The sequence below is a fragment of the Benincasa hispida genome, chromosome 8 (genome assembly GCF_009727055.1).
Source record: "Benincasa hispida cultivar B227 chromosome 8, ASM972705v1, whole genome shotgun sequence".
Lineage (NCBI taxonomy): Eukaryota > Viridiplantae > Streptophyta > Magnoliopsida > Cucurbitales > Cucurbitaceae > Benincasa > Benincasa hispida.
Window position 1 is genome coordinate 38,189,549 of NC_052356.1, and position 12,618 is coordinate 38,202,166.

Consider the following 12,618-nt stretch of genomic DNA (forward strand, 5'->3'; position numbering starts at 1 on the left):
CACCGAGATCCATATAATCTTTTCAAATTACATGTGATCGCTCCAAATATTATACCAACTTTTACATCTTCTCGATTTTTCTCTTGCAATATTCCCAAATCTTATATAAAATCTTGCAAATCTTAGCTCCAGTTTATATTTATACGAATTTTTTAATGATTTACTGATTATCTAGATAATTTATCAATTATTTTTTTAAATTGTGTAATATTTGGTAACCTGAATTTTTAATTTTGGAAAGATTATATAATGATAATTAATAAGTTAGAAAAGTTAGATTTTCGATTTCGTTTTAGATGAATAGAGAAAAACTATTTGTTACGAGAAAATATTAAGGTGAAAACTTATTTATGACAATTTCCTAAGAGTCCTTATCCCCCGATAATGTCCCATTTTTGGCCATTCCCATTACATTTGTATTAAATTTTGGGCAAAGGCTTTGCAATCTGCAAATGTCTGTTTGTTGAAAATCGCAGCAATTTTGTGTCGCTGAACTCTGAAGAAATTTCTAAACTGCGCCCATTAGCAAAGTTCTAGCAACATACCAACCAAATCTCTCATCGTTGTTGGCGAGAAATTGCGAGGGAACCAAATCCTCACTCCCAGTTGACGTTGGAACGTGGAACATGGCCGGAAAGCAAGTTTCCGGCGCCGGTCTGCCAGAGAGCATCGCAGGAATGTCGAAGAACCAACTATACGATATCATGTCCCAAATGAAGGTACTTCTTTTTTTCTTCTCGCTGTCAGAATCGATGTTGCTCCGCCCCCCTTTTCATCCGCTTTGTGAATTCGGTTTTCGTCTCCGAACGATGTCTGGATATCGGGGGAATGATTAGTGTTGTGTTTATTATTATGCAGACACTGATTGAACAGAATCAGCAGCAGGCGAAACAAATCCTCATCCAAAACCCACTATTGACCAAAGCTCTTTTCCAGGTTTCAATTTTTAGGTTTTTCGTGTCTTGAGCAATGTGCTTTTCATTTACCATTCAGAGCTTGCCTAATTAATCTTGTCTTGGCAGAGTTTTGACAACTAGGGTTTTACGTGTAAACAGATTTTGAATCATTGCTAGTCCCTGGAGGAAATTGAAAGTGGCTTAGTAATTTATGATTATTGTGTGCGCATTTGTACGATCTTTTATGAGGTTCAATTTTAATATTTATGAACGTAAAACTGTTGAATCATTTTCTTGAATTGAGTGATTTATCTATTCCGGGTGAAATCAAGTAAGTTTTGAAGCACCTCCCTGTCTTTCCCAATTGCATTCAAGAACGTGTAGTATTCTTGAAGACGAGAAAAGTATCTGTAGCATGAGTTTTCTTCTAGTTACCTCCTCGGAGACTCCCTTGACTGTCAAATGTTTGTTTGGCCTACTAGAAGGGCCAAGTTAGTTTGAACGCTAGATTATATCAAGCATTTGATTGTTCTGTTCAGAATAATTTGTAACAACTCGGTGTGACTGCAAGTGTTATTTATGTTTATATCGAAAATGTTATTGATTATATTGATTTATCTACCAGGCGCAAATCATGCTTGGGATGGTACGCCCACCTCAGGTAGCATGCCATTGTTATTCCGCTTTTTTTTTTTCTGCATTTTCTATCAGCTTATAGGTATACGTCTAAGTTATTCTTCTGTTTAGATTCCAAGCATTCAGCCTTCAGCCTCACAGCATTCTCAACCATCAACACAGGCAACTCAACAATCAAATATTCAGCCTACTCAAACATCAGCTCCTCAAATAAGTTTGCAAGAACAGACAAGTGCACCATCTTTGGCCCCTTCTAGAAAACAATATCAGAACCAACCATCAATGCCTATCTCATCGACTACTCTTCCTACCGTGAACATTCAGCCTCGGTCAACACCTCTGATTCCCCTACAGACACCGCAGCATCCCAAGGGATTTGATATCCCCCAATCAAATCCCATTTCTGTCCCACAACCCTCTCAAATTCCAAGTGTATCTCCAATGCTTCCATCTTCTGCTCAGCCACCTTTACTTCATCAACCTCAGGTTTCAACTGCCTCCATGCAGCTGCAGCAGCCATTACAAACAGCTGAAATTCACCACCTGCCGCCACAGGCACCATTGCCCCCACATTCCAGAGCACCTACGGGTCCAAATTTCCACCAGCACTACCCCCCTCAAATGGGCCACAATATGAATTACCAACCTCCTGGCATCCCACAGCATGTTTCACAACCCATGTTTCATGTAAGTTGGAGTTTTAGTTTTCAAGCCACAATTTTCCTTTGGATTTACAGTACACAAAATTATCTCTCAACCTCTGTAGTCTATTTTTGAATGTTCTAGTCAGGTACCAAACTCCCTCCTGGCCTAGGAAATTCATTTCTCCAGGGACAGTCGGGTCTACCTAGTCAGCCACCCCCTCAATCAATGTATCAGGTACCATTTCCACTCCCCCCCCTCTTTCTCCTTGTTTACAAAGTGTTTTTCCTACACGTACTAGATCGATTGAGTTCTTAGGAAGTTGACGAGTCGTGACATGAGCATGGGCTAAAAAAACAGAACACTACAACCTAGCCGTCATTCTTGATAATATTTGTGTGGATACATGTTCATGAAAAAGGGATTCACTTGTATTCCTTCATAATCTCATTTTGCAACCTTGTTATTCTTAGGACTAGAAGAACACCATGCCCATTAAAACATGTGAGCTTTTATTTTACATGTTTTAGTGAATAATCTCATGAAGAAAATTGTTATCGTAAATAAGTGTATATATGGAATATTTATTATTTTCAACATTTATGATATTATTCATTAACATAAGGCATATATTGAAAATGCCAGAATAGTGTAATAATGTAAGGCAGTATTGGCTGGTGTAAGTATTATAATCACACCATACAAGTGGAATACAATTCTAGGTTCTTGAGCATTCAAGTGGAATATTCTAATTCTTTATGTTTGCATTTGCCTGATATAAGTGTAGATATTCTTGTTAGCTCTGCCTCTCTCCTAAGGAGAAAGGGATTGATATCCTCTGATCTTGCACGGTTCTCTATTGAGTTTCCATTCGTGTCTTTGGTATGTGTCCTAGTACGGAGAACTAAATTTTAACATCTCAAAAGATATGAGTGGCTTTTGTTGTTTACTTATTTTCTGTTATTGACATTGTACAAGCTTCTGCCAACTATAGTTCTTAGTCATCGTAAAGAAATAGGGTTTGCATGATCAAGCAGGTATTAGGCATGCCATCTACTTTTAGACCAAATTATTAAAAGCCGTTGCAAACAATTTATCAAATAACTACAGTATTAGCTGTTTAATATCTCAGTTGGTGCATATTTCTCTCAGGCAGGAGGTTCTAAATTAGGTACAGAATTCATGAATCAAGTTGGAACTTCAAAGCCTGCAGACAGAGGGCCTTGGATGCCTGGCCCTCCAGAAAATCCCACACTTCCACAGCAACTCTCCGGACCACCACCAGTACCATCAGTCCCTGGTCCGATGGGCCCTAACAATCAACCTCGTCCTGCTCCACCGGTACTTTTCTAATGACCTTTTTTTTCTGTGAAGTGACAAGTTCTCATTTTTCGTCCTTTAAGATTGATTATTTGTTCCCCCTCCGGTTTGTGGTTCAGTTGAGTCAGGAGATGGAGAAGATGTTACTTCAACAAGTCATGAGTCTCACACCCGAACAAATTAATCTCCTGCCTCCAGAGCAAAGGAATCAAGTGCTTCAACTACAGAAGATACTGCGCCAATGAACAGTGTTCTAGGAGGCAGAATTCTCTTGATTTTCTATCCCCCACCCATTGCCAACTCTTACATCATTGATCATGCTCAAAATGGTTTTTAGGCTTAGGGGAAGCCATTTTACCAGTGTCTTTAAAACTTTTTAAGTATTGGCATGCAGATTGATATATTACAATTATCAACTTTTTTGCATTTGTCTATCCATCAGAGTATTAGTTTTGCTGTCGAGTTGGCTGTTATGCTTACATATTTGCGTGAATGACTACTTTCATTTAGCAACTTTGCACATGAAAGGTAGTAATTAGTCCAACTAAAATGTAGAAACTTCTATTTGAGAAGAATTTTTAATGCTTAGAGGACAATATTGTTAAACGGTCAAAATACAAAGAATGAGGGGCACCATTTTCTTTTCATCATGATTGTATTCATATATCAGAGGGTCCACATCTACACTATATATTTTTTGTGGCTGTTAGCTTATAACAAATGAAGCTAATTCTTCCCAATTGTTCAGAAGAAACAAGAATTCCTATAAGAAAATGAACATGAAGGGTCCACACGTATTTATGGACTCATTCTAAAAAACATGTACACTTGCACCAGAATCTCAAAATGCAGGTCGAGACATGATTTGTACTGCAAACTAGCTAGGTCGAGGATTCCAATGGATCTGATTAATATCCAGATGATCTTCTGCTTAAGGAAGGGGATGAGTTGAGAAACTCCTGACCAAGTTCCTTAATCTTGTTTATTAGAAGCATTTGTTCAGTTTCAAGCTGTACCATATACTCTTCTTGCAGATCCTCTAGACTTTCTAGCTCACTCATTGCTGTTGTAAGTCCTTCAACATTGCTATCTTCAATGAAAGTTTGTAACTTATTCATCATTTGTTTCATCTGCAAGTTGAAAAGATACGATGTTAACATGTCAAGAAGCTGGATTGTAAATCTGCCAAAAAAAAAAGAAGAAAAAAATAGAACTTTTTATAAAAAAAAAGATACTATTTTGATCTTTGTATTTTTGGATTTGGTTCATTTTGGTCATTATACTTTCAAAATATTTATTTTGACTTCTATACTTTCAATTTTGGTTCATTTTGGTCATTGTATTTCCAACTTTGATTCGTTTTGGTCATTAAACTTATAAAAAACAACCATTTTGGTCCAAAAATGAAAACAAAGGAACCAAAATGGTCACTTTTTTTAAAAAAGTACTGAAAGTACATAGATCAAAATGAACCAAAGTTAAAAGTACATGAATCAAAATGAACGTATTGAAAGTATAGAAGCGAGAATGAACCAAAACCAAAAGTACTAGGACTAAAATAGCATTTAAATCTTTTTGGTTTTTTTAGTACAACTGACCTGACTGGAAATCTGATGAGCTTTGTTCATGGGAATTTCAGAATCCAGACTAGTTCTTGAATCCAAACTAGATCTCTTATCTAGTTCTGGAACTCTCTTGGTGATTTGGATATGTATCTCTCCCCTTTTGACCCCCTGAAGTGGTATCCATTTATCAAACATTTGGTTTGGGGGCAGCCCTTGATATTCCACAACACAATCTCCTATGCTTGATGTGGGAAGCAGAGCATTGTGGTCTTTGACATGTAACAGCAGAGGGCTGCCATTGTCAGGAAACTCCAAAACCTGATTCCATTGGGGACTTAGAGTTTTGTACATAACCTGCAAGAAAATTGATAATTAATTCCCCAGCAATTTGATCTAAAAAGAAACTAAGTTTGACATTATGGTTATCTGCAACAATTTCTTTGGAATTGGAAGTTGAAAGTTACCTTGGTTCTTTTCTTCAACTTTCCATATTGGACCCTCACGTAAGGATCACTTGTCCCCCTGAGATCAGCAGCAACAAGGTCTCTTGCTTCAAGTAGAACAAGTTCAATCCAACCATTTGTTGGAGCTAAGCTTGAGCCCTGTGGAAATGGAGGAATGTGGAATTAAATCATGAAAGATGACCAAGTCAACAATTAAAATAGATCTGCTTCTAAGTTTATGGATAAAGATAACAGATTTGGAAACATCACTACTGGTCTTTTTCCTATCTCTTTTAAAGAAGATTTACAGACTCATACCCTTGATCCTTCATTGTCATCCACTCTGATGGCTTCAATTTGAAGCCTTAACTCTCCAGAATTCACCTTTTCAAGAGGAATCCATACATCTCTAACCGACCCTTCTACTAATCCTTCAAGATTCACCCTTGCACTGCCAGTGTTATCGTTGCCGAAGATGTCTTCAGTAAGGCATTTTAACTTGAGATATTCACCACCAGCTATCTCATCAAATTCAAACTTCTGATTCCATGTTGGATTGAAGGAGTGAGCAGTTCTTGTGCGCTGGAGAGCCTGAAATTATAAAAGACAGAATCGTCAAAAGGTAGCATATTCGATACTAAGATCAGGTATTACTAGTGAAATATTTGAGAAATTAGGAGCGAAAACTACCTTTCCATACTGCAATTTGACATATGGATCACACTTTCCATTTTTGTCTTTCGTGGGTAAATCCTTGCCTTCAACGACTGTGATGTTAATTTTTCTTCCAGTGCTAGAAACAAGATTCGACGCCCCATAGAGAGATTGTTGTGGACTAACATGATACCTGTTAGAACTATGTGAACCATCCGAGAACATCCATTCCTTTAAAACAAGCCTCACTTTCAGCTGGAACAACATGCATTACAATAGTGTGTTGGCATGAGAGAATCGACTGCTTAAGATTGCCACTTATGAACAGAAGTAGGGAAGTAAAAAAATCATCAAATCAAAACATATAAATGGGTACAAAACACATAGGATAGGGAGTAACCCGGGTGTCTTTCATTTCATTTCTCTCTTGTATGAGATGGTGTGAAATTACCTTCGATGGGAGGTTGTTGCCATTCAAAGAGCCATACTTTGCTTGAAGTGAGTTTAGGATGACTTTTGAAAGTATGTCATTTAAGTTATACTTCTTTTATAAACTTTCTTCGAAAAGATTACTAAAATTTTTCATCGTTCCAAAATTTATCCCAACTTCACTAAGTCCTACAAGACACATGATGAATGTAGGCACTAAAGCTCAACCAATTAAATTTTGGGCTTCATTCCCCCTTTCAACATGATATCTACTTCTGTTCTTCATCGATGCCCTGAAGCCATCGTTTTACTCAATGCTTCGTAATTGGTCTTCTTCTTTATTTTAACACAAGCAATATATATATATATATATATATAAGAGTCGCTAGGATTTTACCTCTCCACAATGGGCCCCTTCAAATGGAATATCCATTTCAACTTCTTTTCCACAAAAGTCAGCATGCTTGGCTACCACTCTGGAATCTGGTCCTATTGCCCAAAATGTTGTGGAATCATCTGCAGCATATTTCATCTGGTCATACAGGATAAACTTTGAATTAGCTAATGCAAGAATATGGTTGAAAACTTACAATAATTCATTTTGCATCTCAGCAGTTTTTTCTCTTTGAATGAAGATATGCCAGATTATAAGAGTTCAAAAACATCTTTCTATAAGATAAATATAATCAGAAATCCATTACACCAAAATATTAACCATGGTATTGCAAAGCATGATAGTGAACACAAATATTTCCTTGTTTTTTTTTTTAATCATTTTCCATAAAAGTGCTTTTACTAGCTTGGTTTTGAGAAATGGCACACATCAACTTGAAACGAGTTTGTATGATTATTGATTAATTTTTACCTTAACCTCACAACTTGCAAGATAATCATGCTTCACATGGCTTGGATTATACTCATAAAGATGAAACCGTAGAGTTCCTATATCTTCATGTAAAATCATATTGAATGTTGTGTTCCACTGAGGGTCTGAACCTGATCTTGCATCAGTTTTTCTACTAAGCTTTTCAAGTTCAACCTCAACAAATGTTTGCAAATCTTTATCAGTCAGATGCTCTCCGAATGAACCATTAGCAGAGTAGCTTTGTTGCCTTCTGGTTGGGCTTCCTTTCAAACTACTTCTATAAAGTTTTCTAGCAGAAATGACAGTCACATATACAATACCACCAACAGCTTTTTTCCTCAGATCAACGGCTGGCAAAGAGAAACAACGCCTGCGAGGTTCAACCATTGTTCTAACCAGGGTATCTGTAAAAATTTTGACCTGCATTAGAGAGAACAGATTGTCAAGCTACTCAAATGGACTTTGCAACCACTATGTTGATTCCATGTATTCCATCTACTTGTACCTTTTGAAACAACTTTCAAGTCCTTAGATAAAGATAGAAATAATTTTGCAGATTGCAGAAGCGTCTGACATATGATATTTACTTATGGACTACCAGTGATAGATGTAGATATATACCAGCCAGGAGGAAACACCAGGGAGCTCTGTTGCAGGTAATGATTGGCTTCCACCACTTCCAAAAGCAACTCCTATTCTTACATCAGGAGTCGTAACAAATGAAAATAAAATCGCCCTCCCATCCAAAATAGGCATCAAGACAAGCTGTAAAGGTAATCCAAACAACAGATGAAATTTTATGACGCTGCTAACTTTTCAGTTTAAGTGTGGATTGTATATGGTTGAGTGGCAACTGAAACTCCAAAGACATCCTAAAATCATAGGAAAAACTCATGAACTATACACCAAGGAGAATGCAGATGTCATTAAATTACCAAAACAACTTTGGCACAGGTAGAACTGGTTACCGCAACTATCATTTGTATACAAGATAGGGAACTACTATTTGATTCAAATCAAAAGGAAGAGATTCTGGCATTCCTGAGATTTTAATCAGTGAATGAATTTGAAACCAAATGATATTTCATGAATTAACCTTGTTGCCCTACATATGCTGAAAAATTTGCAAGAACAGACAGTTAAGGGAAGGGGGAAAAATTATACATACATCACCCTTTATATGGAGGCTGTTTATGACAATCCGTGCAGTTCCCATGAGTGGCTTGGCCAGTTTTGCTTGCAACAAAATGCTCATTTCATTTGTGTCCCAATCGAAACTCAAATGCATGATTCTCTATCAAAACCCAATGATAAAACTTTGTTCAGATTTCAAGTCTTAATTTGGTGCTTGAAGTCACAGAGTAGAATTTATTTAATCACTGAAAACTACAACCAAGTCTACAAATATAGTTATACATGAATGTGTTTCTCAAACAAGAATAATTAATGTGATTGTTATTATCAACATATGTAGTAGCAACCGGAAATCAACGGTAAACAAAACGCATTCTAAACAGTGCAGCAGTCCCGGAAAGTGGACCCCAATTATACCCATGAACTACAACTACTACAAGAGCTAGCCACAACAGTTTTTCCACAGTTGTTGCTTGCAGCTTGAATTCTCAGTAATGAGGAAACCTTAACGATAGCAAGACAACTACTGATAAACAAGAACCTGAGAGGGCGGTAAAAAATGAGCATAACAAAAGAAAAAAAAAAGTTCAAAGAATCTAGACATTGTGATAGTAATTCTAGAGTCTGTTCATTTATAAAGAATGGAAGTAGGAGAAGAAGAAGAGCCCAACCTCATCACCACAAGTTGACCATCGAGTCCCACTGAGACCCAAGCTAGGAGGGCATGAGCCTAGAGAAAAGTCCAGCAGTTCAATTTTTTCCTACAGGAAATTGAGCAATTTGGTTATATATATGAGTTATGAGCACGTTTATGTTTTTGCATACAAGATTTAGAAGATGAAATGGCCAAAAGTAAGTATACTCACAATAAGCCTTGACTTTCGGTCCTTCAACCGTTTCTGCATAATAGAAATTTTTTAACTAAGTTAAATGATGTCAAATTTGTGAATATAACCAATAGCAATAAAGTATATTCTCTAAATAAATTATAGACAGTTTTAGTTATAGAATGGAAGAAAAAAAATGAGGAGTGAAGCAAAGAAGGAAGAACAAGACAATTGCCCTAGTTTGTCTTAGAGTGATTTCCACTAATTTACTCCCCAAGTTTTTAGAATTGAATTTTTTTTTTTTTTATATATAAAAAACTAGAATACATAATTTTCCCCATAAGGATCAATTCAATTCTGATGATGGCACATAGGGAAGTTAAAGATAGAACAGTCAGAAAATTCAGCAAATATCAGTTGTTCACCAAACAGACATTAAAATATCCAATCATGATATAAGCGCAACCAAAGTGAAGAACTACTGCTAAGTTGGAACCTACAAACAACTGAACTATGTGAATCATGTTATGCTCATGAGGAAGTAAGAAAGAGTAGGGTACTCACGTTTACTGTGGATGTAAACTTTGTGGAAAGTTTTGGATTAAAATAATTTGGCCATACTTCCATCAACATCTTATTCAACCATGCACAAGGTTCCAAAGGTGTTTCAGGCTGTATAAATTATCGGTAAAAGAAAAAGAAAACAATTAGCCCAGCACATTCAACATTTCAAATAGTCTTTCAAGGAAAAGAAAAGACATACCGATGTGTTTGTTATGAGTCGCCTCCATTTTGTGTTCAAATCATCAACAATTAACTGGCGCTGATAACTCCCATACTGCAGAAGAAAGATGACATTGTCGTCAGTACTGCACGTTGCTCAAGCTAATCAGTTAACTTGTAGCACATCCACATAAGAATGACAAAAACAATAAATTCCAAACCAAGGTTTTAAGACATTTTTCCACCCATCAAAAGATTTAGTAGGTAGCTAGTCAACAGAAACAATATAGTAAGAATTATAGACATTGAAGACTGCCAAAGCTGTAGAAAGTAAATGTAACAGTAACACAGAAAACTTCAAGAAGGTCGAGACAACCAAGTCAGTACGGTTCAAAACAGAACTACCACTCGTAAATTTGTGTTTTTCTGCAAACATCTGTTGAATATTTAATGTCGCTCAAATACAATGATGTAATAATAACACAAATTTCCAGCCAACATCTCTCCACATGACAATGCTTAAGCCAAGTGGTTGAAGATGTCGATGGAAGTTCTTCAGTGACTCTATGCCCGTTTGGGAGTATCAATGGGCCAAAAGTCTTTGTACATTTAGCTGCCATTTTCCGTAGTTACCAGGTCCAAAACAGCAATTTTCACTTAATAGTTTTCAATAATAAACGAATATACTCAATACCATGTTTCTAATCTTTATTGAAATGTGCTATAGATAAATAAAAACCATTAACAAGTTACATCAACATGATTTCTTGAAGTTAAAAAGGATGTCCATTGAACAAAGAATTTGAATGTTCAGTAACTTATTTAATCAGTTTGGTGCTATATTTGTAATGGTAGAATTAACTTCTACTACATTGTAACTTCTGATTATCAACTGCCAGACATTTTGAACAGTGGTGGCAGTAAAAGCCCGTCGGTGGGGGTTGTCATCCAGTTCCTTTATCAACAGAAAAGAGATGGATCTAAACGATCAACAATACTTGGTCATCTAAGATTTTCCAATCTAAATCCAGTTAACGTTATAAGAAAATGGTTGAAGAACAAAGCATTGACTCAACTCAAACTCTCAAACAGATTTCGAACGAGAGGACAAATATCAAACAACATATGTGCAGAGACAGAAAATTCAAGAGTTCAATCAAATACATTTCAATTGAGGCAAAAACAACGTTCAAATAATAGAGAACAGATCAGAAACGAACAAAAGAAAGCAACAACAGGAAGAAAAAGAAAAATGAGGTTAAAAAAATGGAGGGAAATTGGGAGAAAACAAAAACAAACCTGTAAAGTGGCCCACACAACAACAGCCAAAGGAACCCAGTTGGAGAGAGAGAAAACCCATCTCTCAATAGACCAAGCAATCAGAACCAAAGGTATCAGAAATGGAAGAAAAGGCTTCTCCGCCATTAAATGGTGAAAGAATTCCATAACCCCTTCGCCGTTGAAGAAACCCCTCTTTCGGCCTCTTGGGCCGCCATCTCTGGTCATTTGAAACGATACCCACAAAAAATCAAACCAAGTCCTGAGGAGTTTAATTCTAATTCTGCCTCTAAGTTCGTCGTCGCATAAGAATAAGAAAAAGTTGAAAGATCATTGTGAGTTTGAAAAGTCAAAATCCGAGAATTTGAGGAAAACAAAATTGGTAAAAAAGGTTAAGATCAAGTGGGTCTGATAATTAAGTCATTGTAAATTCAAATGTGAACTGAACGAAGGTGAATCGGTGGAGGAAGCTAAAAGGGAAATTTGGGGAAGACGAAGAAGACGAAGAAGAAACGACATGTTAATTTACTTCATAACTATAATAGTGATAACGACAGATTTCTGTCTGTATCTCTATAGTTTGCAATTGAATTATATATATAATTTAAATGCTTGGAGCTCTCAATCGTCACTGCCTTGCTCTTAAATCTTAAATATTCGATGTAATCACTGTTCTTCTTTTCATGAAAGTTTCAAACTTTGAGATCAGCTCGTATCAGCTACATATAATTACTATGTTTTGAATCTATTATCCGTTAAAACTTATTACTAAATATAAAGATAAAAATAATTAATCTTCATTTTTTATCCTAAAAAGTTCTAATTTTTCGTAGGATATAAAAATACCCATTAATACCCCTAACTTTTAAAGTTGTATAGTTTAAAATCCAAAATCTACTAATTTTACTAATTTAATTTTTATTGAAAAATTATTTTAAATGACAAAATTGTTGAAAATATTTATAACTATAGTAAAATACTATTTTCTATCTGTTATAGATCGTGATAGATCCAAATAAATATCTATCAATGTCTATCACTAAAGTTATAAATATCAACCTGGATCTATCACAATTTATCATAGAAAGTAAAATTTTGCTACATATTTTGCTATATTTGAAAATGATCCATTTTTTTTGTAACGTTTATACTATTTACACCATTCTTTAGATTAAATTTAAAAAATATTGTAATGTTTATAATTGT

At 35.8% G+C, this 12,618-nt stretch overlaps 2 protein-coding genes across 2 annotated transcripts; one reads left to right on the plus strand and one right to left on the minus strand.

Annotated features, from left to right (window-relative positions):
* Positions 1–383: 383 nt before the first annotated feature.
* LOC120082897 (cleavage stimulating factor 64) lies at positions 384–3,956 on the plus strand. The gene is made up of 7 exons (XM_039038294.1): positions 384–719; positions 859–936; positions 1,522–1,557; positions 1,644–2,219; positions 2,319–2,411; positions 3,327–3,515; positions 3,614–3,956. The coding sequence occupies exons 1-7, from the start codon at positions 627–629 to the stop codon at positions 3,737–3,739; spliced, it is 1,191 nt and encodes a 396-aa protein (XP_038894222.1). The 5' UTR covers positions 384–626; the 3' UTR covers positions 3,740–3,956.
* A 162-nt stretch (positions 3,957–4,118) lies between these two features.
* Positions 4,119–11,905, minus strand: LOC120082896 (uncharacterized protein PYUK71.03c-like). The gene is made up of 14 exons (XM_039038293.1): positions 11,434–11,905; positions 10,175–10,249; positions 9,976–10,083; positions 9,451–9,483; positions 9,256–9,345; positions 8,619–8,744; positions 8,072–8,215; positions 7,451–7,870; positions 6,983–7,117; positions 6,193–6,411; positions 5,821–6,093; positions 5,524–5,661; positions 5,093–5,413; positions 4,119–4,624 (listed from the first exon to the last, which is right to left on the minus strand). Exons 1-14 carry the CDS (start codon positions 11,638–11,640, stop codon positions 4,403–4,405), a joined length of 2,511 nt encoding a protein of 836 aa, XP_038894221.1. The 5' UTR covers positions 11,641–11,905; the 3' UTR covers positions 4,119–4,402.
* Positions 11,906–12,618: the final 713 nt, after the last annotated feature.

Excerpts from the sequence above, each read along its gene's own strand:
- LOC120082897 (XM_039038294.1), top strand. The coding sequence starts at position 627 with ATGGCCGGAAAGCAAGTTTCCGGCGCCGGTCTGCCAGAGAGCATCGCA. Across the intron at positions 720-858 it reads ATATCATGTCCCAAATGAAG|ACACTGATTGAACAGAATCA; the intron begins GTACTTCTTTTT and ends ATTATTATGCAG. Across the intron at positions 2,412-3,326 it reads CCCCTCAATCAATGTATCAG|GCAGGAGGTTCTAAATTAGG; the intron begins GTACCATTTCCA and ends TATTTCTCTCAG.
- LOC120082896 (XM_039038293.1), bottom strand. The coding sequence starts at position 11,640 with ATGACCAGAGATGGCGGCCCAAGAGGCCGAAAGAGGGGTTTCTTCAAC. Across the intron at positions 8,745-9,255 it reads GGTCAACTTGTGGTGATGAG|AGAATCATGCATTTGAGTTT; the intron begins GTTGGGCTCTTC and ends GGGTTTTGATAG. Across the intron at positions 5,662-5,820 it reads ATGACAATGAAGGATCAAGG|GGCTCAAGCTTAGCTCCAAC; the intron begins GTATGAGTCTGT and ends CCATTTCCACAG.